The 12,671-nt window shown below is 46.2% G+C and overlaps 1 protein-coding gene across 1 annotated transcript in view; it reads left to right on the forward strand.

The window, feature by feature from the left end:
• The window catches only part of LOC149864394 (uncharacterized), a 78,129-nt gene extending 73,808 nt beyond the window's left edge, over positions 1-4,321 (forward strand). The window contains exons 2-3 of the mRNA XM_090049780.1: positions 3,577-4,143; positions 4,222-4,321. Coding sequence (XP_089905906.1) covers positions 3,577-4,143; positions 4,222-4,255 — 601 coding nt within the window. The 3' untranslated portion in view covers positions 4,256-4,321. The remainder of the gene's footprint in view (positions 1-3,576; positions 4,144-4,221) is intronic.
• The last annotated feature ends 8,350 nt before the right edge of the window (positions 4,322-12,671 follow it).

Genomic DNA, 12,671 nt, shown 5'->3' on the forward strand with positions numbered 1-12,671 from the left:
ACAGCTGGGACAGGCAGAACTTGCTCTGGCTGTGGCTGTGGCTGTGGGAGCAGTAGTGGCAGCAGCAGAGAACAGTTTTTGGGTCACCAGCATAGTAAGACTCCAGCATGCTCCTCCTCCCCCACCCCCACAGCTTCCAGAACCCTCCCCCTCCCCCTTCCAATGTTTCTCCACCCTCCCGTCTCCTCACCCCTGCTTTTCCCCAGGGTTTGTCAAGGGTGCAGGCCTAGTTAAACCGTCCCTCTTTTTGGTCTGTAAATGCAGGACCAGCACATTTCTGTTATATGCTGGAGTGAGGCATACTGGGGAGACACAGATGTAAAATGGCAAGGAGAACTGTTTCTCATCCACCTCTACAGGGTAGTCCACATAAATGTCCCATATGGGATGTATTGCCCATTGGACAGAAGTAGCCTCTATAGAGTGACACAATGGTTTACTCTGTAGCCTGGGGAGAATGTGGAGTGAGGGTTTCATTAATCTTCTTCAATCCTGCTACCCTCCATCCCCATCCAGGCCTTACTTTACGGATACAGTGGCAGAATCTAAATGAATGAATAACAACTAATTGGGCCTTAAAGCCCAGTGAATGGTGTGTGAGCCTTCTTCCCATTCGCTCAAAAAGTCTTGGAGCAGGACTAGCTTGAATAGGAAAAACAGCAATCTACGGTAATTTATAATGCAAAACAGAGTGTATGACTACAATTAGTTAATACCATTATATCTTTGGAATGCTGCATTCCTTTCACAAGGTCTGAGCTTCTCTGGAGACATGCTTTCAAGGAATTAGATATACAACACAAAGGATATTGAATAGGAAGATTGTATATACATTATTTATTTCCACTCATTACCGATAACCTTATAACTCATGAGTGACAGAGCGTAGCACAGATATGAATGACCGCTGAGCGGTCATCGATAATGAGTGGAAATGAATAATGTATCCAGACTCACCTCATTGCAAAGTTTCTTTAATGTAACCATCTTTCTCTTTTTCCTTTTTTTTTTTTCTTTTTTTTTTCCCCCCCAGTGTTTATCCCTTTTGTGTTTTCTTACTTTTTACATGCAGGTAAACCACCCCCTGGCAAAGAAAGATGAGGAACATTACCAATAGGAGAACAGTGGGAGAGGTACATATGGAAATAGCTCATGTTACAGATTTAACTTGATCCCATCAGACTGTAGTAATAAAATATTACAGCACTCTGCAGAAGTGACCCCATGTAATACAGTCAAACAATAATGTTTCCATGTTGCTTTTTTGTGTTATCATAGGACACCACTTGGAAAGTATGAGTTTTGCAGAACTTGGTGTTCTGGAAGGACAAAATCTATCACTAGGCAAACTTAATTGTACAGTAACCAAGTTTTTCACCTATAAATTGTCCATAGTGCCAGTAACTCTGAATTTAAGTAGTGATCTATCTGTTTAGAAGAAGTTCTTAAAGACAAATTCCTAAAGAACACCCTCCCCAAAACTTTTCATAAGGGAATCATTATTGTGTAATCAAAATTAGGAGAGCACAAGTTCATATTCAATGTATTGAACTTAATAAATTAACAGTGCACTAGAGCAATAAATGAACTTCAGAGCAATAAGCGGCTGTAATGTTAATGTGGATCTTCTGATTACCTGAGAGTTTTTGCCCTTGAAAACTGCCTCAATCAGAGAAGAAGGATTTGTCTATCTATACAGGGACATTCAGGAAAATTAATCCAAAAATATATGAAGATGTGAATTAGAAGTAGATTGGTTACAGTAAAACTGGTCAAACAAAAACTAAAATATGACTCTTTGAATAGGCTTAGAGTGAAGTTACACATTACACTTAAAATTTGATTGTCCACACAATAGAGCTTCTTAATTCACGCTAAGTGCCCTTTGAGAATCTCCAAGTTATGCCACTTCAGGTGAAGGTTAACTTCAGGCCATGCTACCTAGCTTATGTTAGCACAACTTCATTCTGCTCCAGAGAAATCATACAAGAAATTTGCAGTTTTCCAACATCCCAGAATGCACTGCTTCAAGCACTCCCCACTCCCACCGCCCTGAGCAGGAATTGAGCAAGCTACTAGCCACATTCATGCTTACCAGCCCTCTAGCCATCAGAGCTGTGCAGGCAAGGGAAGGTATTAACTCTTAAGGTGCAACTGCAGATTCTAACTTTAACGTGGCTTAATATTCCACAGATTTAGTATGGTCTAAGTGTACCATAACTTCACCCAATAATTCAGTACTGATGTAGTCTGAATTCAATTTTTTCAATTCACTTTCACAGTTAATAAACTGAACTGAACTGAATGAAGGCTACATGAGTGCCTACACAGGGATTTCATGCAATTTAACCAGTTTAGCCAGTCTACTCTAAAAGTTAAATCTAATTAATTTTCCTCCAAGACGTATGAAAAGTATGCCACAGGTATGTTTACAGTAGGATTACTAAAGCAGTTACTAAGAACTCAATGTCTTTAAATTGGAACTGGTACTCTTCATACTCCCTGCACAAAAATATCTAGTTAGTGCTCAGCAAGCTTCTAAAGGTTTGGTTAAGGAAGATTTATCACTATACTATAGAGGTACTTTGGAATCTCTTTTCTCCACAACCCAATGAAATTACAAATTTTATTGACAAAGACAAAAATCAAACAAAATGGCCTGGTTGAGATACACTACTCAACCCCTTTGGTTACAAAACCCTTTTCTTTTCTTTTCTTTTGGGGTGGGGGGGGGCTGTTGCTAGGAAACTTGATATTCAGTCCAGGTTGAACTAAAGTTCTGAGGTTGACTTAAAACTCTCTTATAAATGTTTTGAGGAAACACAGGCCATTCTATCTTTCATACTAAGCACTGTGCAAAAGCCATAGTTCATTTCAAGTAGAAATTCATTTAGGGGAATGTGCTGTACAAAGTATAAATACAGGAGAAGGTCACACAGGCCCAAGCAAAATGAAGCCATCAAACAACACAGACCTTGCCTTACTAACCTTTTCTGGGTCTGGATCTTTCTCTATTCAAGTTAATTGATTTCAGTAATACCAGGAGCAGACAAAGTATTTTGTTAATTAATTGGCAGTTACCAGGGATCCTGGTTTTCTGTTTGAAAATCACAAATTATCTGATAAATTTTTTTTTGCAAATTATCTGATTAACCCCCCCAAATCCATGTTTTTCCATGATTAAAATGAAATGCCACTATACACACACACACACACACGTATCAGTTAAGCAAAATGTCTTATTGGTATATTTACTGGCTTGTCCGAGGCCTCCACCCAGACAGAGCCCTCGGGGGGGCTGCCGTCCTCCAACCCCCTGGCCTGCGGGAACTGCCCGGCAAGGTCTGCGGGGGCAGGGACTGGGGACTCCTGCACCTGTCCTGTAGGTATCCGCCTTAGGACCCTGGAGGAGCGGGTGCAGGAGCTCCTGGAGGAGGTTAGCAGGCTGAGGGGAATCCGTGAGGCAGAGGAGGAAATTGATAGGTATTTTCTTTCTCTGCAGGGTGGTACGACCGAGGAGAGGGCAGCCCGGGATGAGCCCTCCACTGCTGAGTGGCAGACGGTCTCCCGCGCCAGGGCTATTAACCATGTTGCGGCACCAGTTCCTCCTGTCCATCTGGAGAACAGATATGAGGTCCTGGCAGCCCTGGAGGAGGAGGGAGCAGTGGAAGATTCCAGGGAGGAGACTTTGTGCACACAATGTCCTGTGCGGGCGGCGGGAGTCAAGAGGCCTAAGAGGAGGAAGCGTCGCGTCATCGTGATTGGTGACTCCATCCTGAGAGGTACGGAGGGACCCATCTGTCGCCAGGATCCCTCAGCACGTGAGGTCTACTGCCTGCCCGGAGCGAAGATTCAGGATGTGAAGGGGATGCTCCAGTCCATCATCCAGCCCACCGATTATTACCCCATGGTCCTTGTCCATGTGGGTACTAACGATGCGGCCAGGAGAGCCCCTGATCGCCTGATGGAGGACTACCATGCTCTGGGAGGCGTGCTGAGGGAGATGGGCGCACAGGCGGTCTTCTCTTCCATCCTGCCAGTGAGCGGTCGAGGCAGACGTCACGAGATGTGCATAGCGGAGACCAACTGGAGGCTACAGGAATGGTGCTTCGAGGCGGGCTTTGGCTTCCTCAGCCATGACCGGTACATTGTGATGAGAGACATGCTGGGATGGGATGGGCTCCACCTTTCCCCTAAAGGTAAGCGTGTGTTCTCTTCCAGGTTGGTGAACCTCCTTCGGCGGGCTTTAAACTAGGCTCGTCGGGGGAGGGGGAAGGTGAGGGCGGAGGAGACGAACTACCAGGCCCAGCAACAGCCAGCGAGCCCAGACCAATGGTCAAAAGGGAGAAACAGGTAAGCGATGGGGGACGGGGCATTGCTGAGACTAGGGGGTCAGTGGGCACAACCGTTGGAGGCCTCAAATGCCTCTACACGAATGCTCGAAGTATGGGGAAGAAGCAGGAGGAACTCGCCCTCCTCCTAGCTGTCACCAGCCCTGACATAGTAGGGATCACAGAAACGTGGTGGGACTCATCGCATGACTGGGCGGTGAGTGTCAAGGGCTATAGGCTATACAGGAAGGACAGGATAGGAAGGAAAGGTGGAGGAGTAGCACTCTACATCAAGGAGGAATATACTTCCTCGTTAATTAGCAAGGGGGTAGAGGGGGGGCACTCTGAGGTGCTCTGGGTTAGAGTAAAAGGCAGTCCAGGGGAGAGAGACTTAACGGTGGGAGTCTACTATAGACCTCCCAACCAGGGAGAAGAGCTCGACCAGGAATTCTTAGGTCAGCTTACAGAGGCAGTGAGGGTTAAGGATGTGGTCATCATGGGGGACCTGAACTTCCCAGACATCTGCTGGGAGGAGCAGTCAGCCAAGTCTGATCGCTCACGTCGGTTCTTAGCCAGAGTGCAGGACCTCCATCTAACCCAGGAGGTGCACAGTCCCACCAGGGGAGATGCCTTGTTGGACCTGGTGCTGGCCACGGGTGATGACCTGGTGAGGGGGCTGCGGGTGATGGGCCACCTGGGAGACAGTGATCATCGCTTGCTGGAATTCACCATCCAGCGTAAGGTGGCAAAGGGCTGCAGCAAGGCAACAGCCCTAGACTTTAGGGGGGCTGACTTCAACAAGCTAAGGAGGATCGTTGGGGAAGCGCTGAGGACCCAGAGGGGAAGGGAATCAGATGTCGAAGGGGAGTGGTTGCTCCTTAAGGAGACGATCCTCCATGCCCAAAGGGAGGTAATCCCAACAAGGGTCAAAGGGAGCAGGAGGGCACATAAACCCCCATGGCTCACTAAGAGCATCCGGGAATGTCTCCTTGCTAAAAGGGAGGCATATACCCAATGGAGAGATGGGGTCATCACCAAGAAGGACTATGTTACAGTCGCCCGAGGATGTAGGGGGGCAGTCAGGAGGGCCAAGGCAGAGTTGGAGATAGGACTAGCTTCCCGGATTAAGGACAATAAGAAGTCCTTCTTCAAATACATAGGGGGTAAAAAGAGGGTCCCGGGTAATGTGGGGCCCCTGCAGGACACGATGGGCAACTTAGTCATCACGCCAGATGACAAAGCTAACATATTTAACGATTTCTTTGCCTCTGTCTTCCTAAGTAGGGACCAGTTCAGCCACCTCCCTGCTGGGCCCCCCTCGGGCCCCGAGAGAGACACGCCTGGGCCAGGGGTTAGCGAGGAGTTAGTTAGGGTACTTCTGGAGAGGCTGGATGTGTTCAAGTCTGCTGGTCTGGACGATCTTCACCCTAGGGTTCTACAGGAACTGGCCGAGGTCATTGCGGGACCCCTGGCGCGGCTCTATGAGCACTCGTGGTGCTCTGGCGAGGTGCCGGAGGACTGGAAGAGGGCCAATGTGGTCCCTATCTTCAAAAAGGGAAAAAAAGAGGACCCGGGAAATTACAGGCCAGTTAGTCTTACCTCAATCCCGGGTAAGCTCTTTGAAAAAATTCTCCTGGCACACATCCAGGAGGGCCTTGCGGGGGAATGCATGCTTAGGGGCAACCAACATGGGTTCATCAGTGGCAGGTCTTGTCAGACCAACCTGGTGGCCTTTTACGATCAGGTCACCAAATCATTAGACGCAGGGGTTGCTGTGGATGTAGTCTTTTTGGACTTCCGGAAGGCTTTCGACACTGTCTCTCACCCTGTCCTCATCAAAAAGCTGGGAGACTGTGGTGTCGATGCCCACACGGTCAAATGGGTCGCCAACTGGTTGGAGGGCCGCACCCAGAGGGTGGTAGTGGATGGGTTCTTCTCGACCTGGAAGGATGTGGGCAGTGGGGTTCCGCAGGGCTCAGTCCTCGGGCCCGCACTGTTCAACATCTTCATCAGTGACTTGGATGACGGGGTAGAAAGCACCCTGTTCAAGTTTGCTGATGACACTAAGATGTGGGGGGATGTGGGTGCACTAGAAGGGTGCAATAGGCTACAAGCTGACCTTGACAGGTTGCAACGGTGGGCGGATGAGAATAGGATGGGGTTTAACACTGATAAGTGCAAGGTGTTGCACATGGGGAGGAAGAACCGGCACCACACTTACAGGTTGGGGAACTCCCCTCTTGCCAGGACGGAGACGGAAAAGGATCTTGGAGTCGTCATTAACTCCACGATGAACATGGGCCGGCAGTGTGGGGAGGCAGTCAAGAAGGCCAACCGTACCCTGTCATGCATCCACAGATGCATCTCGAGCAGGTCCAGGGAGGTGATCCTCCCCCTCTATGCGGCACTGGTCAGGCCGCAGCTGGAGTACTGCGTCCAGTTCTGGGCGCCACACTTCAAGAGGGACGTGGACAATATGGAAAGAGTTCAGAGGAGGGCCACTTGTATGATCAGGGGTCAGCAGGGCAGGCCTTATGAGGAGAGGCTACGGGACCTGAACCTGTTTAGCCTCCACAAGAGAAGGTTAAGGGGGGACCTTGTGGCCTGCTACAAACTGGTCAAGGGGGATCAGCAGGTATTGGGGGAGTCCCTGTTCCCCCGTGCGCTGCCAGGAGTGACCAGGAATAACGGTCACAAGCTGGCGGAGGGTAAGTTTAGATTAGATATTAGGAGGCGCTACTTCACAGTCAGGGCGGCTAGGGCCTGGAACCAGCTTCCAGGGGAAGTGGTGCAGGCTCCTAGCCTGGGGATTTTTAAAAGGAAGTTAGATGAGCACCTTGCCGGGGTCATCTGACCCCGGTGCTCTTTCCTGCTAAGGCAGGGGGTCGGACTAGATGATCTACCTAGGTCCCTTCCGACTCTAGCTACTATGAAACTATTTTAAAACAAACTGAAAGCCTACCAGTACCTCAATCACTACAATAAAATAAATTCGAAATACCTATACATTTTGGCATTTGATTTTGGATTTTTTATCATGGAAAATCAGAGCTCTCCCTTCCCCCTTCACTCATCAAGATACAGGTCTAGCCCCCACGCCCCACTGCTTTGTGCTGCTGAGCAGCCCTGATATGCCACTGCCCTGCCCATGCCATTGTTCCTCACTCCTAACCCACAGCTACCCCCTGCCCCACAGGTGCCTCTCACTCTCCCCCCCACTGCCCCATGCACTGTCCAGCTGGGCAGCCCCATCCTCAGCCCCAGCTCCAGCCCTGACCAACTCTCTCTCTCACTATGGGGTCCTCATTTCCTTCCCTCTCTCCCTCTCCACAAGACTTATCTGCAAGGAGCTGCTCCCCAGGCTGACGTGCATGTGTATGTGCACACATGCACATGGCGCCCCCTGCTGATCACCCTCTTTCTGCTCCCCCCCACCAACCCTTGACTACTGGAACTCTGCCAGGCTGCAAGAGGAAACACACTGTTTCCCATGTTTTTCTTCTTTAAAGGAGAAAATCCAAGTTTTACCATATTTTTCTGTGTCAAATAGAAAAGTTGGATCCCTGGTAATTACAGTACAGAAAGGCAACCACCTGTTTCTATCTGGACACTTGTGACATTACATAAAGCACTAATGCAACAAAGAACAAAGACAGCAACATGCCTTCAGCATAAACTCCATTGTTAACTGAGCCCAATCAGCAGAACTTTTCCAAACAAACATATATCATCTCTAACAAACCAGTCCATCCATCTCCAACCTCCTTTGGTGTCCAACAAAATAAACATGCTAATATTTAAACAATGGCAAAGTGGACATGAACTGTTTGTCATATATTTTGATAATCTTGACTAAAATAGAAATATATATCTTAAAATATGCCCAACAGCATCTCAACACCCTCTCATTTGGCAGTCACCATACATTTTCCTGAGGACACATTCCCAGAGAAACTACAGTGGATGTGAGACTTCCAGCAATGAGGTTTAAAGGAGAAGGTCTCCTCATTCTCTGTTCTAAAATTCTAAATGTCACATAGGCAATGAGCAAACGAACCCTGGGGATACTCACTTAAGTTGCTGGCACCATTTACCATTTAGACAGCATTAAATCCCTGTAAACAAAAACAATTTATTGCTGATACTTAAGATTTTCAACAAAGTTGACTATGGTGCTCCTGTGGTTAAAAGATCACTTCTGACAATGAGGAAGTGAAGCTTCCATTCTTGACAGCCACAGAATTCCTGTGTGACCTCGGGGAGGTCTCTTAACTTCTCTCTGCCCTAATTCCTACTGTGTAAGGCAGAAATAATGAAATCATACTTCCCCATCACAGAGGTTTTAGGAAGACAGATGTATAAATTTGGGGGTTCTACAGTGATCCTGAAACAAAACCAAGCCAGGTAAATGGAAACACTTCAATTAACTAAATTGGCCCTCAGATCTGTCCTGTATATATTGCAGCAGTAGAAGTCTACAGAAATAAGCTATAGAAATACAATAAAAGAAAAAAGTAGAGGAAATGCAATGGCAGTTGATGACTATTGTAGGTTATTTAGCCTGACAAAACTGCTGGTTGGTAGCTATTTTAGGGCACCTATACATGAGCAACGAGGCAACTCTAACATGCTGTAATTACAGTGTGTTGGAGCAAATTCAATTAATTGAGTCTGCTGGAGTGTGATAATTACTGCGCTCCAACAGACTCCAGCATCTCATGTACCTGTGTTCCCACCCTTAAAAATGGTGGCAAGGGTGCTTTAACTAAAGCTCGTTTGACAAGCTTAAGAGCCCCTGCCACCATTTTAAGCACATGGATGTTGATACATGAGATACTCCAGATGCCTTAAATAAAATGGCTCATAGGGACTATTAATGAGATATTTGCCAGGCCAGAAAGGTACACAAAATTCAAAATTATGCCAAATAGTGGGGGGGTGGGAATTAAAGATTTTCTCACTTTTCTGTGGGCATCTAAATCTGAAGGATCCTTGTTGGTCTCTCAGCCCCAGAGATTTTAAAGGGCTCTGGTTTCATCCCATTTCTCACTTCAAAAATGAACACACTGGGCACATCTACATGAGATGCTGACTGCACAGTAGCCAAATAATACTGTGCAGTAGCATGTCACAAGACCAACCATGCTAATACGCTACTGCGCAGTAGCATCATTTAAAAGGTGTTTGTTGGCACTACTGTGTAGTAGCTCCAGTTACTGCACATTTATTTAATACTTGTATAATCAAGTACTAAATAAGTGCTCAGTAACCACTGCTCAGTAGCATCTCATATAGATGCGCCCACTGTGCAACATACTGAAGTAGCAAATCAATTGTAAATCCTGTGTTGGATACCAGAGTTAAGAACTGTTGAATGCATCTCTGAACTTAATGGGACCCTCCTGACACACCGTAGATGAAAATGTTTATTTGCATGTGTCCCATATCAGGATCGGTACCATAATAAGTAGACCTGGTCAGATGTTTTTTCTTTTTACATAAAAACATTTTAAAAATTTGAAAGGAGGTGGCATGTTGCAGTCAACTTGGAACCATTCCTGGCTTCATTTCACAGAAAATTTAGGAATGTTTTTGTCTGCTCATTTCTTCCATTTCAGAATGGAAAATATCCCAAATTGCAGAGTTTCCCAGAAAACTGGAAAATAATTTTAAAAAGAGTCTGTTCCACAGGTCTGATAGTTTGAGAGAATTCATTGCTGAAGTAACCTTTTTACTTCATTTATTTCACCATCTTAACCATTAAGTATACATTTAAAATGAATGCATTTTTAGTTATCTCTTCACCTATAGCAGCAGTCTTGGTAAAATGGCTTTATTTTCAGTTAGTTTTTAGAGTAGATCTGTCATTCAAATTATGAGACTGGTGCACATCATTAACATCCTTTGAAAATGCACATTGCACTGAATTTCTCAACTGATATTCTTTATAGTGTCAATTAAAAGTACAGCTTGTGAGCCTTAGTTACTGAAACCCTAATGGATTTTTTTTCCTTTTTATTATGAGATTGTAACAGTTGCTGCAACAACAGCAGCAAAGATGTGCATACATCTAAACTCCACTGGAGGAACTCAGAGATTTCAATTGTTCAGAAGCTTCACAAAACATTCTAGTGCTTGGCTTAATCTGTGGAGACCAGTTCTGGGGATAAAAGGCAATCTTTGCTTGAAATCCAGGAGGTAAAAACAACGGAGAAGGAAAGCAAACAAAACTAAAACAAAAAGAATAAACTCATGGAGAGACGAAATGGTCAGACATGACAGAGAGAATATTTTAAAGTAATAGCAGGTGAAAAGATGGCAAATAGAATATAAGCAGCAGAGTTTTAATATGAAATAGCCTTAAGCAATGACATTTTGATTGCTTCTCTTAGTCTGTCCATCCCTCCAACCTACCCAACAATGCCTTTTTCAGAAATATTACTCCCGGTGAAAATACTGGTTACAGAGTCCACATTCTTTTTCACCTATTAAACAAGTGGATTTAGGCATGAAAATGTGATTCTATTCCTCCTTGTTCAAGTCCCTGAAAATTCATTAATACAACAGAAGCCTACTTGTTTTTGCAGGTGTTTCACAAATTAAACGGTGGAGACTGCAAGTAAGAAAGGAACAACAGAGAAAGCCCTGGCCATATCCTATTTATTCTCCCTTTCAGCATCCACTGTCTGCCACTGTGTGACACTGGGCATTTCTGAACTATGGTCTGACTCAGTAAACAGCAGTTCTTATGTTTTTATTAGCCCCATATCCTCCCAGAATACCACTCCAGTACCCTTTTCCCCTACCCAATCTGATGCTCTGCTTTCTGTTTCCTGCCCTTTGTTCCCTGCCTGATCTACCACATGCCACACACAGATGCTGCCCATGCTACTTGTGGCACCTGTAACACGGGTTGGCCACCCCTGTATTAATACCCCTGCTGTCAAATCTACCCCTCTCTTCCCAGTAAGACTGAATCAAAAAAAGCAGGGAGAAGCAGGAGGAATCAACCATCTTTTTGTAGTAATAGTTTTCAGGGACCCATGCGGTATGGAATAGCATCTCACTTACATGTTTCAGTCTATTTACACACTTGATACAGGTTCCCCTCGTTTTATGCCGTACACGTGTTCCTAGAAAACAGTGCATAACTCGAATTCACATAAAGGGAACCCACTTTACAATGTAATAAATAGGGATATAGTTTCCTGGGTCCTCCTTCCTCCCCTTTTTGAAGATGGGAACTACATTGGCCCTCTTCCAGTCCTCTGGCACCACACCAGAGCACCACGAGTGCTCGTAAAGCCGCGCCAGGGGTCTTGCAATGACCTCAGCCAATTCCCTCAGTACTCTAGGGTGGAGATCATCCAGACCAACTGATTTGAATACATACAGTCTCTCCAGAAGTTCCCTAACTAGTTCCTCACTAACCCTTGGCCTAGATGCACCTCCCTTGGGATCTAAGGGGGGCCCAGAGGGGAGGTGACTGTTCTGGTCCCTGCTCAGGAAAATGGAGGCAAAGAAATCGTTAAATATATTGGCTTTGTCATCTGGTGTGATGACCAAATTTCCTAGCGTGTCCTGCAGGGGCCCCAGGTTACCCGGAACCTTCTTTTTGCTCCCTATGTATTTAAAAAATGTCTTCTTGTTGTCCTTGATCAGGGAAGCTAGTCCCAGTTCCATCTCTGCCTTGGCCTTCCTAACTGCCCCCCTGCAACTCCAAGCAACTGCAGTATAGTCCTCCCTGGTAATGGCGCTTCCCTTCCATTGGGTGTTCGCCTGATGCAAAGCACTTCTGAGTGCCCATCCTCTGATTCTTTGCTACTTGATGAATATGTGTATTCCTCCTTAATATAGAGTGCCACGCCCCCACTTTTCCTTCCTATCCTGTCCCTCCTGTACAGCCTATAGCACTTGATAGTCACCACATTTCAGTGAGCCCCACTATGTCTGGGTTGGTGTCAGCTAGCAGGAGGGTAAGTTCCTCCTGCTTGTTTCCCATTCTACGAGTGTTTGTGTAGAGGCATTTGAGGCCTCCTGTGGATGTGTGCACTGGCCTCCTACTTTCAGCATTATCCTGGCCCCTGTTGCTTACCTGTGTATATGTTCTGCTTGTTGGCCTAGGCTGGGCTGTACTTGTGGATGTTGCTTGGTCTGGCAGTCCAATGTTTCCTCCACCCTCATCTTCCCCTTCCCGTGACTAGCCTAGTTTAAAGCCCGCCGGAGGAGATCCGCCAACCTAGAAGAGAACACACACTTACCTTTAGGGGAAAGGTGGAGCCCATCCCATCCAAGCACGTCTCTTGTTGTGATGTGCCAGTCATTGTCAAGGAAGCCAAA

The sequence above is a fragment of the Crocodylus siamensis genome, chromosome 5 (assembly GCF_052110815.1).
Source record: "Crocodylus siamensis isolate JL-2025a chromosome 5, ASM5211081v1, whole genome shotgun sequence".
Taxonomy (NCBI): Eukaryota; Metazoa; Chordata; order Crocodylia; family Crocodylidae; genus Crocodylus; species Crocodylus siamensis.